This window comes from Paramisgurnus dabryanus, chromosome 5 (assembly GCF_030506205.2).
Source record: "Paramisgurnus dabryanus chromosome 5, PD_genome_1.1, whole genome shotgun sequence".
NCBI lineage: Eukaryota > Metazoa > Chordata > Actinopteri > Cypriniformes > Cobitidae > Paramisgurnus > Paramisgurnus dabryanus.
In genome coordinates this window covers 20,545,223-20,564,759 of record NC_133341.1, presented here as the reverse complement: position 1 = coordinate 20,564,759, position 19,537 = coordinate 20,545,223, and the positions used below count along the sequence as shown (strand labels likewise).

The 19,537-nt window shown below is 39.7% G+C and overlaps 1 protein-coding gene across 1 annotated transcript in view; it reads right to left on the bottom strand.

The window, feature by feature from the left end:
* The window catches only part of LOC135732300 (uncharacterized), a 41,656-nt gene extending 23,297 nt beyond the window's left edge, over window positions 1–18,359 (bottom strand). The window contains exons 1-11 of the mRNA XM_065250244.1: window positions 18,240–18,359; window positions 8,169–8,747; window positions 6,639–6,683; window positions 6,405–6,524; window positions 2,590–2,628; window positions 2,444–2,497; window positions 1,308–1,361; window positions 697–804; window positions 429–482; window positions 284–337; window positions 17–61 (exon numbers count right to left, since the gene is read on the bottom strand). Of these exons, the coding sequence (XP_065106316.1) occupies window positions 17–61; window positions 284–337; window positions 429–482; window positions 697–804; window positions 1,308–1,361; window positions 2,444–2,497; window positions 2,590–2,628; window positions 6,405–6,524; window positions 6,639–6,683; window positions 8,169–8,747; window positions 18,240–18,326 (1,239 nt within the window). The 5' untranslated portion in view covers window positions 18,327–18,359. The remainder of the gene's footprint in view (window positions 1–16; window positions 62–283; window positions 338–428; window positions 483–696; window positions 805–1,307; window positions 1,362–2,443; window positions 2,498–2,589; window positions 2,629–6,404; window positions 6,525–6,638; window positions 6,684–8,168; window positions 8,748–18,239) is intronic.
* Between the last annotated feature and the right edge of the window lie 1,178 nt (window positions 18,360–19,537).

Genomic DNA, 19,537 nt, shown 5'->3' with positions numbered 1-19,537 from the left:
AAGTATTTTTACTTACCAGAGGGCCAGCCAATCCAGGAAACCCCATTTCCCCTATTGAGCCCTATACATTTTCATAAAATGAACAAAATTCAAATAAAATAACTGATGATGAGTAACCAAAAGAGCACACATACACTACCACCTTAAAGTGGTATCATTCACAGCATCTAATATATTTAGACTCAAGACTTACTTTTTTGAACCAATAGAGGGTGATATAGGTATTGGATTTATAGGAGCAGACACAATAAACTGCATTATAAATATTTCAGGTCTCTCTTACTTTTTGGCCAGGCTGTCCTTTGTCCCCACTGGGCCCAGGTAATCCAGGAAAACCCTGCTCATGGAAGAAGGAAGATTTTTTTATGCACATGCATGGTACAGCTCTTGTATGAGATGATTGCATATTCTTAATCTTTATTCTGTACCTCTTCTCCTTTGTCTCCAGGGGGCGCTGTTTCACCTTTGTAACCACGAGGACCCTTGCGTCACAAAAATGAACACAGAACATATGTTTTTCAGCACATGTAAGTACATATGCTTCACAGCATGGTTTTGTAGCTTTACAATACACGCTGAGAGCATTAACATATTAGGTAAGAATGTGCGTACAGACTTATGCCCGAAGTTGAACTCCGAAAAACTCATGCAATGCAATTGTAGCCATCACACGTCACCATTAAATATCAGTCTCACCTGAAGGCCGGGGAAACCTGGCGGTCCTGCCACTCCTTCCGACCCGTTCTCTACATCTCTTCCTTGAGTCCCTGCACGGCCCCGGACTCCCTTGGGTCCCATGGCACCCTATTTTAAAGTGTGCTTGCTTATAGTTACTTATGTATGCAGACTTGACATATGAACTCTGAAGTGTTCTCAGTATCAACTCTTAAAGCAATCAAATAAGGGATATTAAAATTTGGTTCTACCACCAGCTCTGATGTCAACTGAATGCGTGTGTACTCATAAAAAGTTGAAAAAGTGAACATTTTAAAGATACTGAGAAAAAAAATACTGATCCAAAAATACTGAGGACTCATCTTCCACTCAGTAGCATTTAAAAAGTCTTACTCCCATTTCTATTTTGAGCAAAACAGACACAGGCAGAGCAGTTGAAAATACAAATACATATGGTATTGTTTGGAATCATTCCGTACCATGCAGTTCTTGTAGCTCAATTGGTGGAGCATTGCATTAGCAAAGCAAAAGGTCATGGGTTTGATTTACAAGGAATGCACATACTGATAAAAATGCATAGCTTGAATTCACTGCAAGTCACTTTGATGCAAATTGTATAAATGTAAATGTACCATATCGCCTTGGTGCCCTGGTGGTCCTCTCTCCCCCGGGTCTCCAGGTAATCCCTTTAGAAATTAAACTTTTTAATGATTTACCAACATGTTACACAGAAAAAAAATCATAGTCATTATACATGCTTGTAATCAGATTATTATTATTACAAAAAAGTTGTCACAGACCAACAAAACAGTGAGTCACAGTAAAGTCCTATCATAATCTGCAACACAATTGAGTGATGAGTACACCTGCATTAAAGATGCAATCTTTTTTTAATTAAACACAGCATTGAGATCTCATGAACAGCCAAAATGTCATAAGCTTTAGTCCCCTATACTCTTACTGTATATAGTGCATTAATTGAGGGGGCAGCCATTTTTAATAGTGTCTGAAACCGATAGTGGACAATATCAAGACTCATTCAATCCCAGAATGCATTGCAATAATGAGTGCACAACTGATATACACTCACACAACTGATGCACAACAAATAACAGCTCATCCACTGTAAGGTTAAAAAAAACAAAATAAATCTGAGCGTCTGGGCAAAAGATGGCACTTGCAGTCAGTGGCGGCTCGTGACTGCTCATCCCAGGGGCACAAATTCTAAATAAGTGTTCGGAGTGTCATGTGTGTTGCTCATGTTTTCAAAATATGTGTTCTGCGCGTCGAGTGATCCTATGTGCATCACGTGTTTTGTCAAAATAAGTGCCTGCTGCAAACGCGTCAAAACCGTTATGATAAAAGAGACGCTCACGTTCACAAAATACATGCAAGACACTCCCTTAACAGTAAACTTTGATTACGCATGAGATTATGCGAGTATCTGCCGAGTATCTTTTATCATAAACCCTTTAGACGCGTCTGCAGGAGGCACTTATTTTGACAAGACACTTGATGCACATATGATCATCGACGTGAAGAACACATATTTTGAAATTACGAACCACACACATAACGGGCTACATACATGCTGGACGAACTTTACATCGAGCGCCCTTGCAGTCCTTTCAGAGCACTTGGTGTCTAAATTTGCTCTCATGTTTTCATTTATTCCTTTAAGTGGACTATATTAGTCGACTAATGTAGAGAATATTGTATAATAATATGTACATTTGGTTGTGTACAGTTTATCTATGTGTATACTCACAGGGAAACCAGGTCTTCCCATCTCACCAATCGGTCCAGGAAGCCCTGTCTCTCTCTGTTTGGTCATAAAAGTAAAATGGTTTAGCGAGAAATCACATCTTAATATTCTGTGTTGCAATCCATTTTATTACAATTGTAAATACTTACAGGCCAGCCAGCCATCAGTAACTGGTAGTAAGAAGTTCTCTACAAAACAAACACACAAAAAAGACAATGTTATGTACTGTAAATGACAGACTTTATCATGATGAGATATAAATAGCAGGCGCATGGGTACAGAAGTGTGTTGAATGACAGATCCTGAACCTAAGCTCTTGTAACACTTAACGCTTGGATTTCAAACCATTTCAAGGTGAAACGCAAGGGAGTCAGCATTGAGTGGCAGCTCTCCTGTTCAAACAGAGGATAAGAACTGAGGGACAGTGTAGCCTCTCTCTGCAGCGTGGACTGGAAAGCCAAAGCCTGGATCCCACACAGAGACACACACTCTCTGTCACCCTGTTATTAAATCACCCACGCTGCCTCAGCTTCATACAATATTTGCCTTGGCACATGCTCAATTGGCACCAGGGCAGGGGTTCAGGCTCACCGCCGATGCGGTGAAGGTGAGCTTAAGACAAGCTGAGGAATCGGACCTCCCCACGCACTCGCCCTCCTGGAGTCCCGCCGAAAGAGAGGAACAGAGGGATCTAAACATCTGTCAAAACCTCCTTACAACACCGTGACTTTTATGCAGAATGCACCCTGGGTAACTAACAGAGCACCATCAGAACAATGTTTGTGTGCAGACACACTAAGGGTTCGGCTTACAATACCTCAATGACAAATCGGGCCAGAATTACAGATGAAGACTCCTTTGAGATCTCATTTAGCATCTAAACAGGCACCGTACCCTGGTAAGAATTATACAAACATGACATGAAATAGATCACAGAGCCGTGACTTGACTGTAAGAAATATACTGAATCTATTTTTGTAATATCTTCAAGAAGTTGGATCAGTGATAATGAAATAATAGTGTACTATATACATTGGGATTTGAAAATAAGGGAAATCACTTACCAGAATCCTAACAACACCCCCACCCCTCATTCATTACTATGCAAGCGAATGGATGGGTACACTGCAAAAAATGACTTTCTTACTTAGTATTGTTGTCTTGTTTTCAGTATAACGATATATTTTCTTGATGAGAAAAATGACCTATGAGAATTCTAGTTTTTAGACAAAAAAATAAATACAATTTAAGTGAATTTGTGCTTAAAACAAGCAAAAAAAAAAAAAAAAAACTGAAAATGGGGTGAAAAAAATCTTAAAATAAGATTACTTTTTTTCATAAATAAATATTTCAAGAAAAAAATTTATGTAACTTTTCATACCCCATTAGCAGATTTCCTTGCTTGTTTTATGCACAAATTCACTTAAATTTTATATTTTTGGTCTAAAAACTAGACTTATTTTCTTAAGTCATTTTGCTTATCAAGAAAATGCATCTTGATTTAAGAATTCTTAGATACTTGTACTTAAATATAAGTAAGAAAGTCTAGTTTTAGACCAAAAATATCACATTTAAGTGATTTTGTGCATAAAACAAGCAAAAAAAAATTTCTTGAATTTTTCTTAATTTAGTGTTTAAGAAAAATTTTCAAGATTTTTTTGCTTACCCCATTGGCATATTGTTTGCTTGTTTTATGCCAAAATCACTTAAATTTGATTAAGACTTAATTTCTTGGGTCATTTTGCTCATCAAGAAAAATCTCATTTTCTTTTAAGAATTTTTAGATATTTTTACCGAAAACAAGACAAAAAATACAAAGAATTTATTTTCTTACAAATAATTTTTTGCAGTGTGGGCGGCAGTAACATATTATTCAAACAACACCCGTCAATGAAACAAGAAGAAAAGCTTTCCGAGGATGGGTGGAGGATGACGAGCCTCACGCAAACTTGTTTTCAGTGAAAATATGTAAAAATTCTTAAATTAAGATGCCTTTTTGGATGAGCAAAATGACCCAAGAAAATAAGTCTAGTTTTTAAACCAAAAATATAAAATTTAAGTGATATCGATCATAAAACAAGCTAAAAAAATCTGCCAATGGGGTAAGCACAATTTGGCAGATTTTTTGCTTGTTTTATGCACAAAATCACTTAAATTTAAGTATTTTGGTCTAAAAACTAGACTTATTTTCTTGGGTCGTTATGCTCATTAAGAAAAAGCATCTTAATTTAAGAATTTTTAAATATTTTTACTGAAAACAAGACAAAAATACTAAGATATTTTTTTTGAAAATAATTTTTTACAGTGTGCTTTACCGGAGATGAATGTAGCAAACATAGCATTTTAATAGATAAAAATTACAGGAGAAATACAGGAGAAATACTGGAAATTATTTAAACGGGATGATGGCGGGAAAGAATGGTAAAATACTGGAGAATCCCGGCCAAAACGGGAGGGTTGACAGGTATGATTTAATAAATTAAGTGATCAAACTAGGGCAAGCAAGAAACAGCATACATCTACCATCAGTGTAGTGGAGACTGCAACTAAGAATTGTTGCCAAAAAATGTTTACTTTATTTTCTAATGATAAAAATCTATATATATATTTCGCCACATAAAATCTGATAATCTTTGCCATTAACTTGAATTTAGCTATAAAATAATTATTTTTAAAATGATTACATTTAATAAAATCTAACCTTCACTGTTATTACCAGTGACACACAAAGATAAAGATCATACAAAACTGTAATAAAAAAACCTATGACCTAAATCAGCAATGTTTCAAACTCCCTCACCTACCACCCATGGATCAATCTACAAATAAGCCTCTGCAATGATGAATGGGTTTAGTCCTCAAGAGAAGTGGATTGTGCCAAATGATGACATCAAATATTTGGACATGCTTTTCAGATGACTGTGAAATACTGCCAGGTGGCTGCCGTACAATCACATGTCAATATACACAACTGCTTTTGAATAATGAAAAACTACAGGAAGCTCAGGGCTGCGGTTTTACAAATACACTTGAATATAAAGGCTTAGAAATACACTCTTTGGGTCAAGATTTGGGTCATTGGGTCAAAAAGGGTCAAGCGCAGGGTTAAATTTAACAATAAATGTTTATATTTGACCCAACAATGAGTTAAAATAACCCACCATTTTGGGTTAAAACAACCCAGCATAGGTTAAATGGCAACTGGGTTCTTCCATTTTTGACCCAATGCTGGACTGAAAACAACCCTAAATTTTTTTAGAGTGTAGAGAACAGAGAGAATACAATGTCTGGCAGCCAGGGACATGACTGGATCATCCTTAAGCATAAAATGTAGCGTTCCCTAGATCATATTGTGAGGGAAAAACATACTGGTACAATGTGTACCTTGAATGCCCTGTAAGTCACTTTGGATAAAAGTGTCTGCCAAATGCATAATGTGAATGGTGTCCCTCTCTGCAACCTTTGATGTCACAGACTGTCACTGTAATATAAAGAGTTCCAACGCTATCTTACGACAATTCGTAAATATTTTACAAGTTGAATCATTCGTTTTAATTCATACAACCACATTCGTAAGTTTTTATATTTGACTTTGTTGGGGTTGGGGTTAGGTTTTGGGTTTCGTTGTTGTTGTTTTTCATGAGAATCGTACGTTTTTGCACAATTAACTTCATATGAATTCTTACAAATTAGCCAACTCATAAAATATGCACGAATTCTCGTGAGATCAGACTGAGAGTTCAGATGCAAAAGCCGCTAAATGCCACTTTCATCAAAAAGATAAAATGATTTTAACCAAAGCTCTCAATAAGTACTATACGTTCATCAAATAATATTTTACAGAATCCATTAAGAGTCTTATAAAAAATGCTAACTAACAAGAAAGCATGTTTTGCATCTATATTTAACCAATGACTACAAATAATGATCTATAACCTAATATTTTACTACTATATAGATCTACCCTGAATTCATCCCAGTCCTCCTGTGTGTTCCTCCAGAGATAGAGTGCTGGGAGTCCTGGTGGGCCTGGAGGGCCTGTTATGCCTCTCAGCCCATCTGCTCCTCTGACACCATAAGAACCCTGTTAGGCCCATAAAGGTACAAATCAGTAACATGATTAATTTCATCTATCAGAATATTGTACCGAGATAACAGGTTAATAATAAAGAGCGGTTGAAGTATTTTATTTTCTCACCTTGTCACCCTTTTCTCCAATATATCCCATTTTACCTGCACACCCCTGCAAAAACAGTAAACAATCTCATTGAGAAAAACTGGTAAAGTCTGTGAGGATTGTGTAAAATGCTACAGTACATCTACACTCTAAAACAAATGGTGCTAAATAGTGGTTCTTGGCTCGTTATCATAGAGGAACCATTTTAAGTGCCATAGCAATGATGGAGTACCTGTGTAGTACCGGTGTAGAACCATATTGTGCTATGTAGCAGTGGCGGCTCGTGACTGCTCATCCGAGGGGTGCTAATTCAAAATAAGTGTTTGGAGTGTCATGTGAACAATGTGCATGACGTGTTTTGTCAAAATAGGTGCCTGCTGCACACGCGTCAAAACCGTTTATGATTAAAGAGACGCTCACATTCACAAAATACACGCAAGACACTCCCTTAACAGTAAACTCTGATTACACATGAGATTATGTGAGTATCTGGCAAGCGCGAGCATCTCTTTTATCATAAACCCTTTGCAGCAGGCACTTATTTTGACAAGATACGTGATGCACACATAATCTCTCGACGCGCAGAACACATATTTTGAAATAAGGAACCAAACACATGACGGGCTGCATAGATGTTGTGAGGAACTTCCCATCAAGTGCCCTCTAAAAAAGAAGTCACCGGCCGCCACTGCTATGTGGTGCTATAGTGGTGCTATATGACCCCTGTATGGTTCTTCATATGTGCTTCGTTGCACTAAAAATGTTTCCTCTATGATTACGAAACAAGAACCACTTTTAGTGCTATTTAGCACTGTTTGTTTTTAGAAGAAATATTAAAGTTTAAAATTAAGTTTAAAAAAAAGTGTCGGGTATAAATCTAAACAACCTACATCTTAACAACAGCAATGCTTTTGGAAAACAGTTGGAATTAGTGGTTGTATAGCTTAGTGGTGGAGCATTGCATTAGCAATGCAAAAGGTCATAGGTTTGAACCCAGGGAACACACATATTGATAAAAATGTATATTTACAGTCGCATTTGCCACAATCCATTTTTTTCCAGTATTTAAATACAGGCATGGAAATCATGGCACAGTAGCAGCAAAACATTGTTAAACCCACATGCCAATTAATAATTATAACCCAGTTTCCCTTTAATCTTATGTATATAATGTAATGTGACAGTCTTAGATCTGCAAATTCATAGACTGCTGCCAAACCTCTGGCTGTATGCAAAGTGCACATTAAAATTAAAAGAAAAGCAGGCCTGACATTTCCGTTTAAAGACTACCTATTCATAAAAGGGCAAATGCAATAATTAATGGTTATGTTGCTAGATCTGTCATGACCAAACTATCATCAAACATACGAAGGAAGAGGGAATGATTAAACAGCATTTGGTTTGGCAGTACTGTATTATGAACTACAGTGAATGACTGAGAACGGTCTGGATATGTAGTGAAACCAAGAATATGCTTGAATCAGCTACAGTAGGACATCCTGCTTCAAACATGTGCTTTCACATTACTTCATCTGCATTTTTGCAACTTACTCTTTTCCCTGGAGGTCCAGAAGGTCCTGGTGGCCCACTAAGGAGCCTATATCTCTTTCCATCCAAGCCTAATATAACATCACCATGTTTATGGGCAACTCTTTCCTTGCTTGAGTGTTTGTGCTCCTCTTGGGTGATGCCTACTGATGTTTCCAACTGTGAGCGAACATCAACCATAGCCTGTTGAATTACTTTACTGGAGGACCCAGAAAAACTTGTAGAAGGAACTAAGAAACCTTCCTCAGTCAGCTGGTTTAACTCCAAAAGTTCAGGCCTGACCAGATTCTTCCGATTCCAAATTTGATCCAGGTCAGAGGGCTTCAGAGGGCGTTCGCCTAATTCTGTTTTCAGTTTTTGAGAAATTAAGTTTTCCTCTGAGGATTTAGAAGTGGTGGATTGGGTCTTTCTGTCCCTGGTGTCCTTATTCCTGCTTTGTGTGCTAATAAGAGGAGATGTGATAAGGTCAGACTCTTCCACCACTACAAAGCCATGGGCTGAATGCTTTGAAGTTCTGTAAGGTTGAGATGAGGTGTTTGATTCACTTTCAAGATCTTTATTCTTAGAAGACGCAATCGAGTTCTGGAAGGGAATGAAACAAAAAGAAGAGATATGAGTGCATGTCAGCATAGCATACAAAGTTATAAAAATACTAAAAAGATGCAAAATTACTAAATAGTTATACTATTTACATGCAAATATATCGCCAAAGCATTAAAACCAGTTACAGTACAGGTATGTAGCCTATTCAAGTAATCTATTAAGTCACACAGTAAAAAGATTTTAAAAAATTAAACAGGTATGATACCTGGGTTGCCTTAAAATTTTAAGTTCATTTAAATGTAAAATATTAGCAACATTTTTTTTTATTTAACTAATATTTTTAAGTTGAAATAACTCAAAAAGTAAGTTAGTTGGTTGTCTCAAAGGGATAGTTCGGCCAAAAATGATATTAAACCCATGATTTACTCACCCCCAAGCTGTCTGAGATGAATATGTACAACATTTTTCAGACGAACACATTTTCAGTTATTTTAGAAAATGTTTTAGATCTTTCGGTATTAAAATGTAAAGTTACGGGGTCCACACCTTTCAAGTCCAAAAAATGTGCATCCATCCTTCACAAAATAAATCCAAACGGCTTGACGACGATAATCAAGGGGCTTCAGAGGGTAATCTGTGCGGTGTTGTTGTAGAAATATCCAAATTTAAAGCTTCATAAACGAAAATAACTAGCTAGTTATTTTCGTTGGACGTGGACCCCGTAACTTTACATTTGATTAACTGAAAGATCTAAAACATTTTCTAAATAACTCACGGATTGGTAACTCAACTGCTTTTTCCTATTTTCAAACCATTGTCGTTTCGGTTTAGGGTTAGATTTGGTGTTTGCTTTAGTATGTCACTTTAAAGGGATACTTCACCGATTTAGCATTCAGCTTTGTATCTGTAGAAACCCGGCAGTATTACTGAATGACCATGTTTCCCTCCATCATTTCCCCCTGAGAGGAGAGATATCTGCATTTTGGTTCTGCAAAAAAGTCCTCCGATGATGCAAAAATCGTCATATTACATCATCGGAGGACTTTTTTGCAGAACCAAAATGCAGATATCTCTCCTCTCAGGGGGAAATGAGGGAGGGAAACATGGTCATTCAGTAATACTGCCGGGTTTCTACAGATACAAAGCTGAATGCTAAATCGGTGAAGTATCCCTTTAAGTATTGGTTTATACTATTTTTTCTTATGTATTCTTATATATTTTCTAAACTTTAAACAATTGTCGCCTGATGTTGGGGTTAGAGTTGGGTTTGGGTAGGGATGTCATTTTATGTAAATCTAACCCTAAACCAAAGCGACAATGGTAAGAAAATAGGACAAAACAGTTGAGTAACCAATCCGTGAGAATGCCACGGAAAAGAAAGTCCTTGGCAGGGCCACGGAAAAATGCGGAGATCCGTGAGAATGCCACAGAAAAATGAGCAAAAAATTCTGTTACTATGCCACGGAAATTTGTGAGATCAGGTTGGTTTAATATCATTTTTGACCTAACTATTCCTTTAAAATTTTAAATAGAACCAACTTTTTTTACAGTGGCATGCACAACAAACCGTTCTCATAAACAACCACTCAGGACCTGGAAGTAGGGCTGGGTTTCGATTTAAAAAAGAATCGATTACTCGATTCCGAGGCGTTAGGAATTGAGAGTCGAATTCCTCTAAGATTTTTTTTTAACACAAACCGCGGACTGTAGCCGATTTCATTTGTTAACACAATCACGTAACCTGTAAAGAAATAAACTTCAGACTAAATAAGTGGATCTAGACGTGTGTAGGCGGTCAGCGCAAAGACTGACCCAATGAAATATTTAAAATCGGTTGCTGGGCGGAGTTGATCTTGCTCGTTGTAGTTTAGGACAAGAAGTATAACTAAATCGACAACAACAAGTCACACTCACGCGAAGACGAATGCCTCCAAGGTCAACATCAGTAGTCTGGTGCTATTTTTTTAAGTTTATATGTGTAAAGAACTAAAACGTTTGTATGTGTAAGTGTGCATGAGTCTGTTCCTGAACAGAATGCTTTTAGATTTTAACAGGTATTTTAGCCATAGTTTACAATACTGGATGAAATATATGTACCACAAATAAATAATAATCTAGTATCCACATACATAAGTGTATGTATATGTGCGTGTAGGTATGTATGTATTTAAATAGAATCTACCGCATATAGTGAAAATATTCCTAGTCTTTACATTGTGTCTGACTACACCTGACGCAGGAAGCACGACATGACAAATCTCTGAAGTAAATGCCTCATTATATTTATGACCAAGCAGCACTCACAACACGTCTAATAGGAAGGAAATTTATTTGCAACAGTCGCTTTTTGTCATGCCCGATGTAACATTAGAGACCTTACCGCTGTGTGGCACGGTAAGACGCGACATTGTTAGACACGGTGCTGGCATAAAAAAGAATCGAAAATAACAGTGAGGAATCGATTCTTGAAATTGATTCTTTCGATTCCAGAAACAGGAATCGATTACAAAAAACCCGGAATCAAACAGCCCAAGGCTACATGGAAGATCTACTGCATTACAATTACCAATTCTTGGGTTTAACCTGCTGGGATTTTTCAACCTATGGCTGGACATTTATTAGATCAGTTAAATCTAGCGATTGGGTTAGTCTATATTTTACCCAACTGTGGGTGGAAACAACCCAGCACAGATAGCTTTTGTAAATAAGGTTATGTCGTCATGCCGCGCATAGAAGTAAACTCCCCTTAAATATGATTAATTCGTTGCAGGTTGCATAAGAATGATGAAAGAAAATATTAATTTCCAGTACAGGAATCAATGCAAGATGAACACCAGATTCAATGCATATTGAACCAAGCGAAAAGATTATAATTTATGATGGAAGCTACATGTTATTCAAAGCTCTGAGACGCATAGGCTCCATCCCACTGTCCATCTCTACTGCTGTAACAATAAGCCACAGAGAAAGAGCAGTCAGCCACTTAACACTGATAAGCGGCTGCCTCAGATGAGAGCGACACCCGATCCTCTCAAGGGTGACACAGCTCCCCAAATAATTGTTTTACCCTCCTCAGTGCTACGGGTTACATCTCTGGCTGGAAGAACACCGGTACAACTCCTGGAAGAGACGCTGGAGCATTATCAGACGCTGACAGACACAATTACACTTTGTTCAGAAAGTCAGTCACTGGGTTGTTTGGAAGGAAGTAAGTTACTAATAGAGATGTTGCACATGGCAAACAAACATGCACATTTTAGCATCTTCAGTGGTTACCTTTGTCTAGTGCAAAAATGTCATCTCAATATTTTATCAAAAATACGCTTTTTAAACAGTATTGATGGAGATCTATTTTGGGCTGTTGTTGACTGCTCTTTCTTCATTAAAATTCAGAACAAGCCAGCCATATTTGAAAAACATATTTAAAACAATTCAGTTTTGTAATAAAAAATAATCTTTGGACAGTTATAGCACGGACCCCTTAGTGAGAAAGTGATAAGTCCTGTAGCATTGAGGTACAGTACAAAAAATATAAATAAATGTTTGACAGAGACAGAAAGTTTAGAGCTCATAGCCCTGGGCAGGATATTATCAGTCGTCAGCATGGCTAAGCCACCAGTAAAAAAAAAATAAGTAGAGCTGCCATAAATCTTAGTTAAGACACAGGTATGAGGAAAATCTTTACAGGTCATTGAAGGACCCAGCTGGGCACATCTGAGACTCCATCAAGAAAATCACTTGATCGCAAAAATCACAAAATTTTTGTGGATCACAAAAGTGCAGTGACATCAGACAGGAGACCAGGGTGCAATCGTAAGCACACACATTACACAGATACATGCAGGTCACCTCAGGTCAATCAGATAAATTGGACCAAAACAATAAACAGCCACTTTAGTTGTTGCCCTTAGATTGTATTAGCTTATTACGATGTCCTGAAAATCAATTAGAGATTCCAGCCTATTGTCATTTTAAGACCAAAAGATCTAAGCAGTGATAAGCTTATGAAAACAAACTTTAGATAAATCAGAAAAAGCTATACAAAGATTAAACAATACAAGCAGATTCATCCTTTTTACCCTGTATGTTTGTACTTTTATCTTGATGTTTTTATACTAAACACTGTAAAAAAGTTGGTCCAACTTAAAAAAGTAAGTTCCCTTTCGAGGGAACTCGCGCTGCGTCGCCATAGAGACGCTATGGGAACGCCTTCAGGTGTGAGTGCGTCTGAATGTGTATATCAAATCCAACCAATGGTGGGGCGTGACGTCACCGGCGGGGTGACGCAGGAGCCGGAAAGCATAAAAGGCGACGTACAACCACGCCCACATTATCTCTATTGCCTCAGACGGCTATCTGTGTGTGTGTGTCAAAGGGTGTGACTGAATAGTTTAACTGTGTGGCTGATAATGAAGGAAAATAAGAAATCAGAAAGTTTAGGAGCTGAGCACGCTAACGCCGCTCTTGAGGGAGCGGTGTGACGTGTGTTCATTATGATAACTTACCTTTCAAAATGCTCCGTTGTTCCTCCTCTGGGTGTGGAAGCCTGCACTGCAGTCACTTCCCCTCATTGAGAGGGACGTGATCTCGTGTAATCTTCCCCCGAGGGGTTTGATGTATTCGAGTACTGGGTGGTGAGGACGCATAGCTATCCTCCCTCCGCAATGTAATGATTTAATCAAGCTCAGTATACGAGCTGCATGTGTCGAAGTTTAATCCGAATGGCCGGAAGAGCGTCCGCACGATAAGCTGCCAGAGCACTTCCAAAATGTTTAAACTCAGCCACACACCACTCGGGCTGTGTGTCGTTGTTTTGATGAGTCAAGACAATGATCGCGTTTCTCGCGGCTTAAGTCCTGCGTCCACTGAGGTGGTGTAACGTTAGTGTACTTTGACCGTGAAAGCTCTGCCTCGGGAGGGTTTGGAAGCACGCATTGCGGTCACTTCCAACCCGAACGGGAGCTCTATGCAATGTTTTACCTCCGAGGAGATATATGTTGTAAACACAGCCCTTCTCTTCACCGACCGGTTCACCGCGTCCGCTAAGGCGGTGTGCACTTATCATTGCTATCGGGAGGGATTCGGGAGCCCGCATGTCGGTTTCTCCCGCCCCGATCGGTAGCCCGTGCTTTACTGTTTGACTGTGTCAGACGATGTTCGCGTGTCTTGCGGTTCGAGGCCCGCCTCGACCGGTCTATTAAATGAGAAGTTTATCGAGGTTGTTTCTCGTAACTGCTAGTTTTAATATGTATGAACCAGCATATATATATATATATATATATAAAATATAAAATATAAAATATATAAATAAATATATATATATAAAAAAAAAAAAGAAACTATATCATCCAGCAAATTAGATGAGAGTTTTCTTACAAAATAAGTGCAATCTCAACACCAGAGGCTTTATTTCTTTCCTGAGCTCCATTATTATGCAAGTCATGGAAAAGACCATCTGACCATGTTTACACAAGCACTTCAGCTAGCTTTTAAACATAATAGGCTATATTTAGAGGATGTTTTTATGTTGCCATGAGTGGCTTCATCCCTAAAGCCTCCAACATTGTCAAATATATATATATAAAGCCCTATCAGGGTATGCCCTCCTGGGGAGTGTGGGTTGTATCCGCCTTTTACGGGTCCCCACACTTCTCAGTTCCCTCCTGTATTAACTGTGAACACTCTGCCTCTTGTAGTACAGAGCACAGTAAATCAGGTTCCCTTGGTAAAAAATATAATAGCATGGAAAAACATTCCAAACATATCTCAATGGGTGTTATGCACAGAAAATTAGGCTATGCCTAATTTTAGAGCAGGAATTGGAGTTCCTTTTATTCAAAGGCTACACGAAACTGTCGCAAAATTATGGTTCATGATGTTGACAGTCACTCACATTTATCTCAAATCAGATCCGAGGACTGGTTTTTGTTAATGGATTTTTCCTGCTCACAGAATTTCAGGTTTGCCTTTGGGGCATGGCATACCAATATCAGCCTTCCCTTCGGCCTAGATCTATCCCTTCACACATTTACAAAATGTGTAAATGCTGCCCTGGCATCATTGCATCTTTAGGGCATTTGCATACTATTTATATTGATGATTGGCTAATATTAGCACAGTCAGCACAGATGGCAGCACAGCATCGAGATGTTGTGTTTGCACATCTAGATACCTAGCGTTGAGACTGAACACCAAGAAAAGTATGTTAGTCCCAACACAGGTGATCACTTTTTGGGGATATTATGGAACTCTACGATGATGCAGGCACAGATGTCTCCTGCTCGTGTCATGTCCATTTTCAAATAAGTGAATGAGTTGAAGCTAGGTCAATCGCACACCAAGTGATGGTTTTAAAATCAGGGTTTTTCCTCGAGGGGCAACCCTTTTTGCCTATTCAGGGTTACGCGCACATGTCTTCGTACTCTAGAATATGTAAAGATTTCGGGTTTCTGTCTCAAAGCCCGAGGTGAGGTGTGGTCTGTCGCTGCATGACATTAATGACAGATGCATCTCTCTTAAGCTGCGGATCAGCTATGGAAGGCCAATAGGACAAAAATGTCCAGTCAGCTAAAACGCCAGGAAAAGTGTGCTTCTCCAGTACAGAGGACCTCTTTTCTGGGTGTAGTATGGATTTCTACGATAGCAGGCACTGTTGTCCCCTGCTCGTATAGAATCCATCCTTTAACCATGGGGTTCCTTGAGGGGCAACCCGTTTCTCATGATCAAGGTCACACGCAGATGCTTTGTGCCTTAGTATTATGGAAGAAACAATGGTTCCTTTCGGCCAGTGTTGGCCGTTTTACCATGTTCAGGGTTACGCGCGCATGTCTTCGTGCCCTAAGAATATGGAAAAATGCTGGGTTTCTGTCTAAGTCCCGGAGTGAGGTGCAGACTGTTGTCGCATGACATTAATGACAGATGCATTTCTGTTAAGCTGAGGATCGGCTATGGAAAGCCAAAAGGACAAAAATATCCAATCAGCTAAACGCCAGGAAAATTGTGCTTCTCCAGCACAGAGGACCTCTTTTCTGGGCGTAGTGTGGATTTCAACGACTGCAGGCACGTTTGTCTCCTGCTCGTATAGAATCCATCCTTTAACCATGGGGTTCCCTGAGGGGCAACCCGTTTTTGCATAATCAAGGTCACACGCAGATGCTTTGTGCCTTAGTATTATGGAAGAAACCATGGTTCCTTTCCCATGAAGGCCAATATCGGGGGCTCAAGGTCGTCACATCAGGCTTACGACGGATGCATCCCTCTAAGGCCGGGAAGTGGCTATGTAAGACCATAAGGTCAAAATCTATGTAAGTCCACATGGAGCAGACGTTCTGCTGCGGCAGGCGTTGAGCTTGGGGAATGAAGACTCCACCCACATGTGGGGGAGCAAATTTGGCTCAGGTTCGGCCAAGCGAAAGCTGACCTATTTGCAATTCAGGAGAATTCACATTGTACTTTTTGGTTTTCTCTTTTTCACCCAGTCCCACTCGGACTGGTTGCCATGACACAGGAAGGGTCTGAGGGCCTCCTGTGTGTTTTTCCCCAATTGCTCAGCTCCCGGGAGTTCTGGAGAGGGTCCGGCAGCACAGGCGCAGCTGTTGCTCGTAGCCCCGTGTTGGCTGACCCGAGTGTGGTTTTCGAACCTGGTCTCCCTCCTAGACGGCTCCCCATTTCAGGGGCCGATCTGGAGGGATCGGTAGTCTCAGGCAAGGGGCACTGTGTTTTACCCCTGCCTAGAGTTTTTGGTTCTGGCCTCTGAGGAGGACAGACTCATAGAAATGGGTCTCTCAACTGAGGTTGTGCAGACTATTTTATTTCCAGAGCTCCCTCCACCAGGAAATTATACGCATTTGAAGAAAGACTTTAATTACGTGGTGCCAAGAGCACTTATATGACCCAGTTAACTGCCCCTTGGTACAGTTCTGGAGTTTTTATAAGAGCAGTTTGCAGCAGGGCTGCCTCCTTTGACCATTAAGGCTTATGTGGCAGTTATATCTGTCTTTCATACCTTAGTGGTCGGTCCCTCATTAAGTAGAGACCATCTATTCATGCGTTTCCTGTGTGGCACTCGGAGGCTGAGGCCTGCGAGTCATTTTAGGATCCCTGCGTGGGATCTGTCTGTGGTCCTGGAGGACTTATCGGGGCACCATTTGAGCCATTGATATAATTTCAGAAAGTTTCTTACTCTGGAAACTATATTTCTCCTAGCTATTACCTCCCTTAAGAGGGTAGGAGATTTAGAGGCTCTCTCAGTTTCGCCAACCTGTCTCGAGTTCGCTCCAGGCATGGTAAAGGTTTTTCTATACCCTAGATCGGGCTACGTTCCGAAGGTTTTGAGCAACATACCATGCCCCATAGTCTTGCAGGCGTTCTGCCCTCCACCATTTAAGGACGTGAGCCAAACAAAGCTTAATTTACTCTGTCCAGTACGAGCACTGGACATGTACGTGCTCAGAACAGCGGAGTTCAGGAAAGCAGAGCAGTTATTTTTGTGCTTTGGTTCGGCCCGGAAAGGTTTCCCGGCCACAAAGCAAACTTTGAGTAAATGGATAGTCGAGGCTATCTCTTTTGCTTATGGAGCCTCTGTACGGCCCTCTCCTTTAACCGTCAGAGCGCATTCAACTAGAGGTATGGCAGCATCTTAAGCCCTGTGGGCAGGTGCCTCTGTCCAGGATGCCTGTGATGCGGCAGGCTGGTCCTCACCGCTCACTTTTGTACAGTTTTATAAGTTGGATCTCACTCCTACTCCTGGATCTTTGGTGCTTAGGTCTTAGTTGTGCTTTTTACACACAGACAGGCACTCGTAGTCTGGCGGATTGGGTATAGCGTTCCCATAGCGTCTCTATGGCGACGCAGCGCGAGTTCCCTCGAAAGGGAACGTCTCGGGTTACGTATGTAACCCTTGTTCCCTGAGAAGGGAACGAGACGCTGCGTCTCCTTTGCCATACTTCCTGCGTACCTGTAAGCCGTCTTCGGCAATATTTCAGATAATGTGGGCGTGGTTGTACGTCGCCTTTTATGCTTTCCGGCTCCTGCGTCACCCCGCCGGTGACGTCACGCCCCACCATTGGTTGGATTTGATATACACATTCAGACGCACTCACACCTGAAGGCGTTCCCATAGCGTCTCTATGGCGACGCAGCGTCTCGTTCCCTTCTCAGGGAACAAGGGTTACATACGTAACCCGAGACGTTACCTAGTTGCCTTAAACTTTTGAGTTAATTCAACTTCAAATGTTAGTTGACACAACCATTTTTACAAAACTTGAAGTTGAAAAAAGTTGAAATACCTCAATAGTTTAAGACAACCATTTAACTTACTTTATTAAGTCGAGCCAACTAATCGTAACTTTTTTATTAAAGAATTAAAAAATAAATCTCAAATCACTTTTGTAACACACCCAAAAAACGATTCAAAATTGTACGCAATATACTTCCACATCATACAAATAAAAAATTAAGCATAATTAATATGAATCATTATTAAAAAGAACTAAAAAGATATATACATTAAGATATTTACATGTTTCCTACCATAGCTTTCCCTTTGCCCTCCACGTATAATCCTATTAGAAGCAGATCCAGTACAAAGTAACATCCAGTGCATGTAAAGCACACCATGACTGCTGGTCATACAGACTGGACCAATGTCCCTGTATTCCTGTTATGGCTTCCAGACAGTGAAAGCTCTCTGTAAGTGCCCTCCCAAAGAGAGAAATTCCCGGATACACCCAGAGAGGAACTGTGCCCAGACTTCACACGCTCAAGCCAACTAAACCTTCAGGCAGGCATTAAGATGAACATCACCAAATGGCAATATCCATGCAAATGTAACTAAATGGGCTTTTGGGTGGTATTTACTGAAGCAACGAAAGAAAAATTCTTGGCCGAACCCGAATAAAATGAAAAACTCAGCCGAAGGCCGAAAACAAACAAATTTTTTTTTCATTTTTCTAATTATTTTGTCACTTTTCTCACCATTGCACAAGTTACATTAAGAATGTCCTTTTTACTATATTTACATTTTGTAACATTCCAGCAGTCATTATAGGGCGTTACACCTGGTCACTTCTCTGATTAGATAGCTATAGATAGACTTGGTAAAACTGTTCCATTTACATTCGACCACATAAATGAGTCTTGGCTAAACGGATATTAATCTGATCTTTTAGTCCTGCACAACATGCAAATAACCTATTGATTTCTATGCATTAAGAAAATTGCAACAAAGCTTATGCAGCACTGTACTGTATGTTTAGCAGCGCAAAGCGCTCAACAAAGCGGCCTAACAAAAAGTTTATTGTTGATAAACATTTTACATTTTATTTCTCATTTAATATTAGCGTATTTGTCTTTGCAGGACTTTAATGGTTCTAGGAAGTTTTTATTACATACTGCAGTCGCTAGTAGAGCTAAAGTCTCATGTTCTCTGTGCTTGTGGATTCAGCAGACAAATACCGGCAGACGGTCGCCGGCCGTGTATTTCTCATACGCTGCATGGTTTTCAAGATGTCTTTATTTTAATTTCTAACTGAAACTTGTAGTGCTGTATGCTTTTGCAGCTTTCTCGGACACTTTAAAATGCTTTCACCAACAGGTTTGCTGCATTTGCGCGTCCCTCCACTGGTTGCCATTTCATCGTGCCATCAAAGACCTCATTATTCTGTAAAATTTATTCTGCACATATTCGGCCGAACACCAGATATGAGTTTTTTGCTATTTTCAGGCGAATAATTTCGGTTACTGAAAATTCAGTGCATCCATAGTAGTTTTGAGGGTGACAAAACAAAGTATTGCATAGAATAGTATACTTTACATGCGATTTGTATAAT